The sequence below is a fragment of the Cyprinodon variegatus genome, unplaced genomic scaffold, assembly GCF_000732505.1.
Source record: "Cyprinodon variegatus isolate N-32 unplaced genomic scaffold, C_variegatus-1.0 Scaffold402, whole genome shotgun sequence".
Lineage (NCBI taxonomy): Eukaryota > Metazoa > Chordata > Actinopteri > Cyprinodontiformes > Cyprinodontidae > Cyprinodon > Cyprinodon variegatus.
The window spans coordinates 90,454-103,631 of NW_015150855.1; the positions used below are offsets into that span (position 1 = coordinate 90,454).

General features: G+C 42.2%; 1 protein-coding gene across 5 annotated transcripts in view; it reads right to left on the reverse strand.

Moving 5' to 3' along the window:
* Positions 1 to 13,178, reverse strand: part of eps8 (epidermal growth factor receptor pathway substrate 8) — a 43,254-nt gene that overhangs the window by 25,119 nt on the left and 4,957 nt on the right. For all 5 annotated transcript variants that reach the window (XM_015387715.1, XM_015387714.1, XM_015387713.1 and 2 more), the window contains exons 2-5: positions 5,476 to 5,547; positions 4,299 to 4,366; positions 1,012 to 1,079; positions 776 to 937 (exon numbers count right to left, since the gene is read on the reverse strand). In XM_015387715.1, coding sequence (XP_015243201.1) covers positions 776 to 937; positions 1,012 to 1,079; positions 4,299 to 4,366; positions 5,476 to 5,525 — 348 coding nt within the window. In that variant the 5' untranslated portion in view covers positions 5,526 to 5,547. The remainder of the gene's footprint in view (positions 1 to 775; positions 938 to 1,011; positions 1,080 to 4,298; positions 4,367 to 5,475; positions 5,548 to 13,178) is intronic.

A 13,178-nucleotide genomic window follows, 5' to 3' on the forward strand; every position in this document is an offset into this window, starting at 1 on the left:
TATCGGATCGGAAGTGCAAAAACCTGGATCGGGACATCTCTATTTCAGACAGCTCACCTTTCTCACTGTGGTTCTTTGAAAATGACCCAACACTTGTAAGAGAAAAAGTTTCTACAAAGTGTATGAGAAGAAAAGAAAGACCTTTATCAAAAGGAGAGGGCAGGTCTTTCAAAAAATTTAAGAAAATCCTCCACAGTACCTTTAAGGATATCTTAAATGCACTGCTAAACTTCATATGGACTGTTATGTATATTGTTATGTATATTTATTTTTCTTAGCAGCCATATCCAACTCTGTAATTTGAAGAGCTAAAGAATTGCAGACTGTAAAAAATAAATCATTACCCACTGGTAGCTCTGGGTTTCACAATCAGGAAGAAAGTGAGACTCTAGTAGAAAGCCAGTGGGCTACATGTTGCAATGTAATCTTTAAATGAACCAGATGACCCCCTCTAAAGGCTTCCAGTGTGCCTTCTATGCAGATGACATTCAGATGTTATAGATCTACAGCCCACAGATTCATTTAGTAGTTTGGTCCGTAGTTCTGGTGATCTAAAACTATTCTGATGTTTCTTATGTTCATACTGTGGTTTTGGTTCTGATGCTGCCTCCAGAGATGCCTCCCAGCATCTGTTGTAGCCGTCTAAACTTCAGGACCACAGAGTTCCTGTTTACTCCTGCTGGAGCTCTGTCCTTCCCCGAAACGCCACTGGACTAGAGCTGCTGACACTCCTGAAGACTTCAGAGGAGCAGAGCATCCAAATCTCCCATCCTACCTGTGAATCCAGGTCGATGAGGCTGACCGCCTTGTCCTCCACCTGCAGCAGCATCTCCTGAGTCCACACCTTCCCTTTGGCGTCCAGCAGGCGCAGACGGCGGATGCCATCGTCCACGGTGATCATCCCATCTTTCCGGTCCAACACGAACGTGGTCAGGTGCTGAGAGAGACAAACGTCTGAACTCTGGGACCCATTTCTATGGCAAAATTCAGACGGAAGCATGTGGAACTTACCTCCACATGGTACTGGGATGTATCCGTCAGACTGTTGATGCTGGTTCTGGTGTAGTTTTTCCTTTGCTCTAAAAGAACAGAAGCAAAGTCTTAATCATTGTAAGTTCTTCCAGCAGGATGATCAAATGGAGCCACTGGCCTTTTGGTGACATCTTTCTGTAGTACATGGATTTTAAGTTTTTCATCAAACCCTTGAGATTTCATTTTTTTGTAAGAATTTTTCCACATTGTTAAGATGACGACCCATTTGTGTCTTCTACTGTTGCATTCAGACCACATGTGATGTCCGCAGTGATTTCCACCAGCCCCAAAGGTAGTGTACCGCTCTGCATTTCAGATGCAGTGTCAACACCCTGGACCCGCTGCGTGGAGCTGAAACCCAACTGATGTGAGAAAAATTTCAGTTGACTTAATAGTTATGGTTTGATTAGTGCATTCAAAATGGTCATTTGTAAAAATGAAAAAATATATATATATTTTTTTTTAAGAAAAGATCCTGTGTGCTACTGTTGTTTCATTAAAGATAATTTTTCGGTCATCCAGTGATCAGCTGACCCCCCCATTAAGTTCCGAATTTAATCAAAATGATTTGGCATACTTTTTCATTGCTGCTTCATTTCTGCAGGTAAAACTATAATTTGTCCAGATTTGGTTTTTAAGATATCACCAGCCTCGCAGACCCTTCACTTTGGACCTGTCGTTACCCCTGGCAACCCCTGGCAACCCATGTAATTTCCTGCCAAGGTGACACTTAACATCACGGATTGCTGCTAAATGTTTCTCTATAAACAACTTTTGAATCGCCTTTGGGGAGACCGTCAGTTTTGGAAGAACCCAAAAGCTCTGAAAAAAAGATCTACTTCGGTTCATCCAGACGCAGCTCTGATTCTGTGGGATTTGGCCAGATTCCCTTGTAAATCTACACCCGCAGAAAGCAATGATGCTGGGCAGTAGGCATTGACAGGCCAGGATCTGTGCTGGAGGTAAGGGAGGATGATTAACAGTCCTTCCACGGCTAAATCAAAACCATTTTTTTTAAAGCCACCTAACGACCTCTGCACAGCATTCTTTATTTCTTCCTTTGCCAACATCGTTTTTCTTTGCATTACATTTTAAGTGGAAAAAAACGCGGCCTACATCCAGTCCCTGCTTGGCTGCCATTTCGTGATTCACAGAAAAGTTCAGCTCATTTCATCTTCAACAATCATCACTCCTCTCTCTTCATGCGGTGCTGCTGTTTAACAACACCTCAACTCTATCTGGTAGCAAGAGGTGAGAGCGGAGCAGTGAACACTCACACTGCTGCTCACACTTCACAACTGGCCGCTTCCCCCCCTTCTACAGTATTTTAATCCACTAATGACACCATTTTTGAAGAACCAGACATGGGTTCTCAGAGAAGTTCTGATCTGAGGATCCTCAGGAACTGGAGGAACAAGGATGAGCCCAGTATGCTTAGATAAGTAACTGAATTGCTGAAGGAGGGATCACTGTTAGCTTTGCTGAAGGAGGGATCACTGTTAGCTTTTTTTAACTTAAGTATTTTCTTTACAGTCTTTGCATATAAACTTCATCATGTGTCACCGCTCCATGAGACCAGAACCAGGTTGGAACATCTTGGTTGTGAAGTTTATCTTCTTCTCCTCTAGGCCTAAAGTTTTTTTAATGATTCAGAAAATTAAATGGTTTTTAATTCCTTAATTATTTTTATCTAAAGCAAGACGGCATCAGCTTTTGTTTGGAGATCAACATAATTTCCAAACAGATTTCAGTTTGTTTTTCCCTCCTCAATAATCTAAATCAAGGTTACATTAGTTCCTCTTCCTAAAGCTTTCCTTCAGCTTTACGAACATCTTGTCCCACATTTCTAACTTTGTCCAGTGAAAAACAAATAGTCATATGACCTGCCAGGTGAAGATAAGACACCACGCGCCCCGACTCGTGTCCTGAACCACAGATCATTCAGTATTGATCTATAAATCAGAGATGGGTGAACAGACTGATGTCAGCAGCTGCTCAATCTGCTCTGTTCGGGTTATCAGGTCCAGCTGAGAGTTTATCAGGCTGCTCACAGCTGCAGAGGCTGCAGATAAACACCAATTCACACACAGCTCGTTAGATGTGTTCATGGACACTCTGTAAGCCTCAGTTTTTGTCTATTTTATTTCAGAATCAATGCAGAACCTGCAGCCTCTGTAGACCTTTTCCAAACAACTGCAGGTAGAAGCTCCACAGGAACCGGCTCCTGCTGAGGCTGCAGGAACAAATCACAGCAATCCACTCACACCAGATTAGAAAACTAAAGTCTACAAGTTCCCAGATGAAAAATGGAACAAAAACCACTGCAGACACACACAAACAGATTTTTTTTGTTTGTTTTTTTAGGAGAGAAAAACTGCAGATACAGAATAAAAAATGTTCAACACTTGTTTCCTCGTGTGCTGCAGTGACCTGACTGGTCTTTCCTGTCGCCACCTCATGGGACTCAGCAGTGAAACAATTTTTAACAGATTTCCTCTTCAGAGTTTTAATCATTTGTTTGGTTTTGATCAACCAGGAAGACACCCTGACTGACTGAAGGGGGCGCCGTTACATCACTGCAGCCTAAGCCAGATGGCTGGAACATTAGACCTGCCGATGCTCCAGTTCACCAATAAAAGGCCTAAATTTGAGTTCAAGGATAATTGAATGACCCCAATTATAAATCCCAGTATTAAACTAAAGTACAGCAGATCATATGTGCTCCATTTGGTATCGATAAACACCACCCCATAAACAGGATCACTGCTGCTTTGATCCGCTAGTATTCCTGAATGTTTGCAGAGTTCAGATCCAGATCATTGGTCCTGGATGGGCTGGAACAGATTCCAGAATTTAACTACTCCCCTACAGCATTGCGCATGTACCTGTCCGTTCTGAGCACGCACCAACCCGATCAGCCCTCTATAAGCTATTGGATCATACTGAGCCCATCAATCCATTTCTGGATCTATACAAGGGCTATGAAGAACCAGATAGACCGTCACTGCAGCACGAGGAGCAAATGTCATGAGGGTTCTGATCCATTTAAACATATTTTCCAGTTTTTCCACTCCAGATGTTTAAAGACAGAATCAGAACCAAAACAACTGTCAGTCATACGGCTCACTCTGACTTTTCTTTTTCTGTTTGGAAGATGAGCGAAGAAAATAGGATTCTTCTGATCCTGTTCGAGAGGAGAAATTAGAGCAGGTACCATGGATTAGGATTCACAGAACCGGGCTACCAGAACCAGAACATAGACTCACCATACAGAGCTTTGGCACCACTCTTGGCTTTGTTTCTGGAAGGACCTGGAGACGGAGCTTTGTGTCCACTGCAACAGAGACAAGAACAGTGAGAGAGGACAGACTGAACTGGAGGGAGGGATTCATCCTTCCATCCATCCACCCATCCATCCATTCATCCATTCATTCATCATTTATCCATCCATCTTAACAAGAAGCATCTCATATTCTGGGCCCTTCAATCAGCTCAGATAAATTGAGCCTCAAATCTTGATGTTCTGATCACTTCCTGGTTAGTGAAGCTGCAGCCCTCGATGCTGAACATGCAGATTTTCACACTTTATTCTGAGCACGTATGAGATAAATGACGGGGATGACAGATGGCATCCACACACACACACAAACTGGTCATGTGACCTGAACATCTGATCAACGGATCATTACGAAGCTTTCAGCAGATTTACTCGTGTAAATCTCCCAGTGTGGAAAGTCTCACTTTAAGCCTCTGACTGAAGCCTGGAAAAAAATAGGATATTTTCTTCCAGAGATTTGAATTAACAGCAGCTTCAGAATGATTTAAAACACCTCAGTTATTCCTTTATTCACTAGTATCACTGGAATATGGCGAATTACAAAACTTTATACACAATAAAAGAAGCTCAAATATATTTCTCTATTTGTGACACATTTGCTACAGTTTTATGGTTTCCCAACTTGCTAAAGGAGGATCCAAGCATCAGGAGGTTCAAACCTACAGTACTAATCTCTAACACGTTTTAACCTCATTTTAAACCACAATACCAGTATCACTGTTTGAATTTAGCTGCAGAGGCTTTAATAAAAATCAACAAATTAGTACTGATCTGGGATCAGCTGATGCAACATTTCAGATTAAACATATCCTTAGAAATATACCTAAAATCTGGGATAAAATGAAGTGTTGTTTAATTCTTAGCCTTTTTTTTAGAGTCAGTCCTGTCAGATTTCTCAGACGCTCGTCTGGTTCGGCTTGAGATCCATTTAATAGTAGTTTAAACTTATTTGATTTGACTGAGTCAGAAATGCTCACATGAACAGAATAAGGAGTTTACAGACGGATCTCTTTCTGAATCCAGGAGAATATACGGTAATTTTTAGCAGGAATCTATTTTTCATTCATCTTTCACAGGTTAAATGACATCATCATCATGTGACTCACTTGATGTTGGAGCTGAAGACGTTCAGAGCTGGAGGATCGTATCCGTTCATGCTGCTGCCCGGTGACGCTCAGCTGCAACACAGATCAATGGAAAGATCATCATCAGAGAAACAAACGCCACCACAACCAGAGGAAGCAGTGTTGTTCCTTCTGTAGTGAAAACCTACACCTTTAATCTACATTTTGTTCCAAAGTTTCTTAAAAACATTTCTGATGGACCGTTTATTCCTAAGCTGGTGCCTTCCTAGATCCATAAAATGTAAACAGCTGATGTCATGGTGTGGATTGAGTAGGGGTCTAGAACATAGATGGCAGCGTTAAGAAACATTTAGGATGAACTCTGAATTTGCAAATGATCAGTGTGACTCCTGCTGCATTTCAGGCCTCAAACCTCATCTGCTGCATTCAATGTTTACCGTATATCGTCTCATACCTTGTCCGTGTGACTGCTCCGACCCATCAGAACCTCTTTCGGGTCTGGCTCAGAGTGTCATTAAAACTTTCCTGCACAGAAGCAAACCTTCAACCCGGGCTGAAATTAAAACTCTGCACACAAAAGCCTCCCAGAGCGGATTTATGACCCAGTTTGTACCGTCCAGCCACGTGTGATTACTTTTCCCAGGACTCTGTGTTTTATTCCCAGTGTGTATCCATGGTAACCTGACTGTATCTACTGTGAGAGGAGGAGCAGGAACCTGCAAGGCAGCACTTAGGGAGAAAAGAAGCCCAATGTTAAAAAACACACAAAGGCCCAGAAATAACAGAACCAAGTAGAATCTGAACCCAAACAGACTCAAAGGAGGATCCAATAAGCAGGAAGGTCTTCAGCCTCTTCCTCTCATTTCCACATCTTTTTCCTTCTTGCAGCAGAGACACCAAGAGCTTCCAGATCAGATCCATCAGGAACACTCAATTATTTTAGTAATAGATTCATCAATCAATTATTTTTTCTATTACTCTAAAAAGAGACACTGTTAGTGAATTAACATTACGAATAAAAATACATGTTTGTAAAAAACATACTTTATTGCACTTTTTAAATAAACTGTGAAAGTCGAAAACAGGTGGAAACGCAGCTCTTTTTCTATCTCTGCTTCTGTCTCCTTGAACCCAAGTCGGCCTCAGCAGATGGCCGCTCACACTGAGCCTGGTTCTACTGGAGGGTTTTCCTCTCCACTCTCGCTATATGCATGCTTGGTGTGAGGGATTGTATTCCAGTCAATGAGTCGATACAATCAACTGGTTTTCCTTAGATAGGAAACTTTGAACAGATCTGACTGTATGATCTGGTTGAATTGGCACTTTAGAAATAAACTGAATTGAATAAAGTTAGAACATTTACAGACAAATTAGATCCAGCTAAAATAATGTCAATCAGTCCATAAATGGTGAAATATTATGATTGAGGAATAATTCCAAATAATTTTTTTAATCACTTCATCTTGTATCAAAGACAGCCATGGTGAAAGTAGATATTAATGGAGTGATAGTGTTATAAATATCTGATATTTACTGATCACAGCAAACATTAGCTTAATTAATATACAGGTTAGCTTAGCTAATGTAGCTTGTGTCTGCTAGCTATAAAGGCTACATACGTGGTTTTCCATTGTTCTACTAAACAGAACTCTGTTATTCACATAAAGGGTTTGGCCGTCTTTTATTTAGGCGGTAAAACATTGACTGAAAGAGTCTGTGGATTTCAGGGCCTTTGTGTCTGCACTGAGCGTTCACTAAATAATTAACTATGTCATCATATGAGATCAGAGGGAAATTGTGTGACTGAATGAAATAGTGGTCATTAAACAAGGTCATTTTTGTGTCATACAGTAGTAGCCATCCAAAGTTTCACTACTTTCCTTGATGGGCCCTTGGCTGGTCCACTACAATTCATTTTTAAACATCAATCTTTGTGGATATTAAGATCTAAAGAGAAGCGTTATCTCCTGGTCAGGCCTTTTAATTCAGTGAAAGGTTGAAGTCAGAGTAAAATATATGCAATATGGGGTCTCTGCAGTGGCTGGAAGTTGGAGGGAAGTAGACTGCCATTCGACTGGCTTTTGACCGGGAATGGCCATTTTCAAAGGCTGCTAAATTTAAATTTAGATAAAAAAAATCAGAGGATTGAACGTCAGTAAGTTTCTCTGAATATTTGGAGTTGATTGAAGACCTGTTTGTCGTTCCCTCAGCCTCCAGAGGACTGAAAGTCTCTTAAATATCTCAGATTCTCCTTTCCTAGAATTCCCCAGAGGGTAAAAAAAAAAACATATCTGCCTAAAGAATCAGGCCCAAAAAAAAGGCAACACATTGGGGATCGGTTAGAGTGACGTCAACAGAATCGACTTTGTTCTGTTTACAGGAACACCGAAGCGTTTCCTGCGTCTTCTGTTCAAAGAGCAGTTTTGCCCAAGAGGAACAAAGAGGACGATCCTCTATCCAGGGAAGGCGGAACAATCACATTAACTTCTCCAAAGGTCAACTGGGAAGACATGTTGCAGCTCTGCCACACCTGGAGGCCCCTACCCCTCTGATGATGTCACAGCCTTTCACTGGACCTGATATTTACGGAGAACAGAGGTCAGTGTTTGCTCTGGGTGGAGCAGCTGGACGCTTCCTAATGTTTCCTGCAGCCGGCGGTGTCCTCACCTGAAGGGAAACGCTAAGCATGACCCCCCCACCCCACCACTCAGCTGCAGCTCTCCTCCATGTTCTTCTGTCTACACGTTTTAGCTGCATTCAGCAGCAGGGCGAGGAGATTACAAAGCCTGTGTGTGTGCGGTGGTGTGTGTCTGGGGTCAGAGTCCACATGCATGTAATTCTTTTCAATCCTCTTTACTTTCTACCACAGGACTGAAACTCTCAGCTGCTTTGTTCTCTTTGTTTCTGGTCTCATTGTGCCGATCTGTTCTGCTGCGGCTTCCAGCTTGGGAAAAACCACCTGAGCAGGTGCAGGGGAACCGGCCCCTCGTCCCCACATCATGTACACGCAAACCCTGACTGCATTTCAAAGTAAAAGCGTGCAGCCGGTACAAGTAAACACTTCCTCTTAGGCAAAGATAAAAAGAATTAACGTCAGTCATACTGGTCTGTGTTTGCAGAGAGCGAGGGTTGAAAGACATCAGCAAAGGCCTTGTTCAATTAAAACAAATTCAGTTTATTTATATAGCGCCAATTCACAACACATGTCATCTGAAGGCACTTTACAGTTTATCAGATCATCCAGTCAAATTGATTCAAAGTTTTCTATCTAAGGAAAACCAGTTGATTGCATCGACTCATTGACTCTTGCTTGTAGTGACAGTGGAGAGGAAAAACTCCCTTTTAACAGAAAGACAGCTCCAGCAGAACCAGACTCTGTGTAAGCGGCCATCTGCCGAGGCCGATTGGGGTTCAAGGTGAAACCTCCCAGTTCATTTCGGAACTACCTGCAGTCTAGATAAGCAGAGATCAAGTTTATTCCAAAGAGCAAAACATCTTCAGCCCAAAGTCAGGGAAAGAAGCTCAAAGAAATAACCAAACAAGAACTTAATCTGAGCCACAAGGTCAAAGGTGAAAGGTTATTAATGGCAGCAGGAGTAAAGTACAGCGACTTCTGGAAGAGATAAGAGCAAATTAGAGATGTTTGTGCAGAACAATGACCCATTGACAAAACAACCTTAGGAAAAACCCAATCAGGCCAAACCAGAACAAACACTCCAGACCAACTGATGAGCATGAAGGTGGCTTTAGCCCCCTTGGTGAGAAACACACCACACCACATAGAAAACTCCAAAGACTTTGCAAACAAAGTCAAACATTTAAAGATGGCACCAGGACAAACCCTGGTGTCTTTTGATGTTACTTCTCTTTTCACATGCATGCCTATAACAGAGGCAGTGGAAACAGTCAGGAAACATCACACAAGACACATGAACAAATTCACCAGAGAGGATGCCAACGACAACAAGCTACTCGTTCTAAAAAAAAAAAAAATAAATAAAAAAAAAAATCAATCCATTTGGTTTCCAAGGTTTGAGGACGTTTCGCTTCCCATCCAGGAAGCTTTTTCCAAATTAAAATGTCAGGAATAGCGTTGAGTTCGAGGTTTTATACAGTAGCCAAACAAAGTCTTGTTTTTGTGTTGGAAACATGCTAATTGTATCAGCTAAAGGGGTCCACTCATTTGGAATGGGGGTCGTTTGGCTTCTTTTGTTAGACTGCAATACCCCATACCCATCATCTACTGTATAAAACCTCAAACTCAACACTATTCCTGACCTTTTGAATTGAAAAAGCTTCCTGAATGGGAAGCGAAACATCTTCAAACCTTGGAAACCAAGTCCAGTGGATTGTTTTACGTTTTTTTTTGTTTTTTTTATGTTTATGACCTGGATGACTGAGAACCTTCACCAGCAGACAACAAGCTACCTTTTCTGGACTGTTCGGTGAGCGTGGAAGGAGATGGAAACCTCATCATTGAAGTCCATAGGAAATCCATACACACAGACCAATATCTTCTTTTTGACTCACAACACCCACTGGAACACAAACTTTCAGTCATCAGAACCTTACAAAACTGGGCCGAGCATGTCCCTACTAAAACAGAAGGGTGGCACAAAGAACAGAAACACAACCAAAAAGATCAAACCTGCGGATACCCAAACAGTTTGTCAAATCAGCAAGGAAATCCAAAAGACACACAGCAGAACCTAATGGTGAAAAGATTAAATGCAAAAACATCTACTGTTCATCCCATATGTTGCAGGAGTCTCTGAAAAACTCAAGGCTTTTATCCAAACACAAAATCCCAGAACATGTCAAATCAAACAAGACCCTTAAACAGAGACTAGTGCATTCTAAAGAGAAAACCACCAGAGCAAATATGTGGTGTAAGCACTTCAGTGCAGAGAGAAATGCTCGGATCTTTATATTGGAAAACCAAACAACCTCTCCACAGACGCATGGCCCAACATAGAAGACCGACCTCCTCGGGACAAGACTATAAGGTACATCTACACCTACAGGACAAAGGACATTCTTTTAAAGAGCAGAATGTTAACATTTTGGACAAAGAGAAAAGGTGGTTTGAGAGGGGCTTAAAGGAAGCCATCTATGGTAAGAAAAAAAACAACATTAAACAGAGGGGTAGGACTCAGATTTCAGCTTTCAAAAACCTACAATGCAGCAATAAAGTTAATCCCTTACTGCTATCATTGCAACCCCTGTACAGGAGAGTCGAGGACCTCGTCTATTCAGCCAGGCCAACAATTCCCTTTAACGACCCCCTTACAGACACTTAGACAGTTATGGGCATTGCTGGCTAACAAAAGAAGCCAAACGACCCCCATTCCAAAGGGGTGGACCCCTTCGTCCGTTTCAATCTGCATGTTTTCAAAACAAAAACAAGTTTTTAATGAGCCGCTGTATAAAACCTCAAACTCAATTTCGGACATTTTGAATTGAAAAAGCCTGGATGGGAAGAGAAACGTCTTCAAACTTGGAAACAAAGTCCAGTGGATTGTTTTGAACTTAATCATCTGGTAAACTGTAAAGTTGATCTGACGTATTGTGAATTGGTGCTATAGAAATAAACTGAATAGAATTGAATAGAACAAATCAACCCAAACACAGCAGCAGATCCACAACAGAATGAATGAAAAGGAAAGAATGAAGGTGTTAAAATGTCATGGTCAAACTCCTCAGCTTGATAAAATCATATTTTTGTGTTCACAGAGCTGAGCTAAAATAATGATAATAATATATATAAATAAAAAAGAATGGACCAGAACCCCTCCTGGATGATGGGGAGGCTCTACAGGCTGCTGGAGGCTAAGAAAGGAAATGCTCCCATTTTATGGTTGTTGCATCATCCTTTTGTTGTCATTTCCTGATTGGTTAAAGCTCAGGTTATAAGCCACGTTCCTCCCTCGGAACCGCTTTAGTTACTAAAATCTACTGATAATCACAAAAAACAGTTTCTACCCAAACATCCCAGAATAATCAGACTCTAGAAGCTGCTGCCTGATGAAGGCTCAGCTCCATTCATGGCTCTGAACTTTCTCTTTAGTCACTCATTAACAGATGAGTACAAGGCGTTTAACCGACCTGTGAGCCGGTTCTCCTCGCCAGGTAATCATTACCTGGTCATTTATCGTCCTCTGGCTTTTCATGCTGCTGTCGGCAGAACAAATGGAACAGAACCAGAATCGACTCCGAGTAGAGCTGAGATCAGAAATCTCAGAGCAGCGTTCTTCCCCATGGTTCTGTCTGCCTGGAGATAAAATAAATGGTGCTGTGGGCTGTCTAGGCAGTGAGGGGATCACCATAGCAACTGGTGACTCTGCATTTCTGATTCCACACACTACCCTGCAGCAGCCCTCCAGGTTCTGGGTGGGTTCTTTATTAGATTCCCGTAGCTGCAATCTTTCTTCCTGTACTCTGTTGTTCAAGAACCACAGAGCGTCCAAGTTCCCCAGGTTCAGATTTATTTCATAGAATCATCTGATGATCGGTTTGGGCCGTAGCCGTCCTCCTTGCACCACAGTCCCATTTCAGAGTCAGGAAGCTGGAAGCTTTTGGATTACTGGGTCGGACCGATCGCTGTATTGACGGCGGCTCAGAGTGAAGCGGATTGATTGGATCTCTGCAGCATCCAGGACATGCTGCTCTGCAGGGAGCTGCTCCTCATTTAGCTCTGTAACCTACATACCGCCTGGGCCCACGGGTCAGAACCTGCAGAACCACCCACTGGTCCACAGGGACCAGAACCTGCAGAGCTCAGAACCAGCTGAAGCTGTTGTACCGCATAGAAACCCAATGAGGTTCTATCAGCTCTTTGACGGGTTCTGTAGGTTTGGATCTGTGTAAAACTCTTTACAGGTTATTTTCCTATGAAACAGAAAAGATCCAAAGTGTCTGATCCAGAACCATCAGATCCAGAACCAGCAGATCCAGAACCATCAGATCCAGAACCAGCAGATCCGTTGGATATCTCTAAACTTTCCTCCACCTGGACCGAATCACTCGTTGAGATTCTGGCACAGTTCTGGATGTTTGGACGCAGCAGAACCTTCTATAGCAGAGCCGGTCCTCCACAGATGAGGGGCTAAGCCTCCCGGATCAGAACCTGCTTTATTGCGGGTCTAATGAGTTATTTTTGTTGTTTTTTGTATTTTTACCTCCATACAATCTGAGCTGATTTGACCTGAATGGTTCGGTTTGAATCTGGACCTATTAGGGCTGGTTTGTTCAGGAAATACTGTCCTTTCACATTAAAGCACCTCTTTAATAAACATAAAAAAGGGTTTTATTCTTTTTTTTCCTGTTCTTCCAATCAAGTGAAAGGCCTGAATGGTTCCGTTAGACATCTTGGTTCTACATGCTCCTAAATTCTGGACCGTATTTGAATCGGATTTTTAGAATTTCTTTTTTTTTTCCATGTCATTTATTTTGAAATAGCTTTTTGAACCTTATTCTCCTGAGGTTCTGCCCTCATCCTCAGCCTTTTGATCTGATGCGTCTCTGTTCACCTTTGACCCTCTGACCTTTGCTGCAGTCTGATTGGTCCAGATTATTATAACAGCTCCATCATGTGCGGCTGATTTAAGGTCCACCCCAACATGTCCCCCCCTCCTTTCAGCAGCAGTTCTCTCAGCACCTGAATGCAGCACGAGGCTAAAAATAATCCATAATAATCCTGAAAATGCAGAGGTCGTCATTCCTGC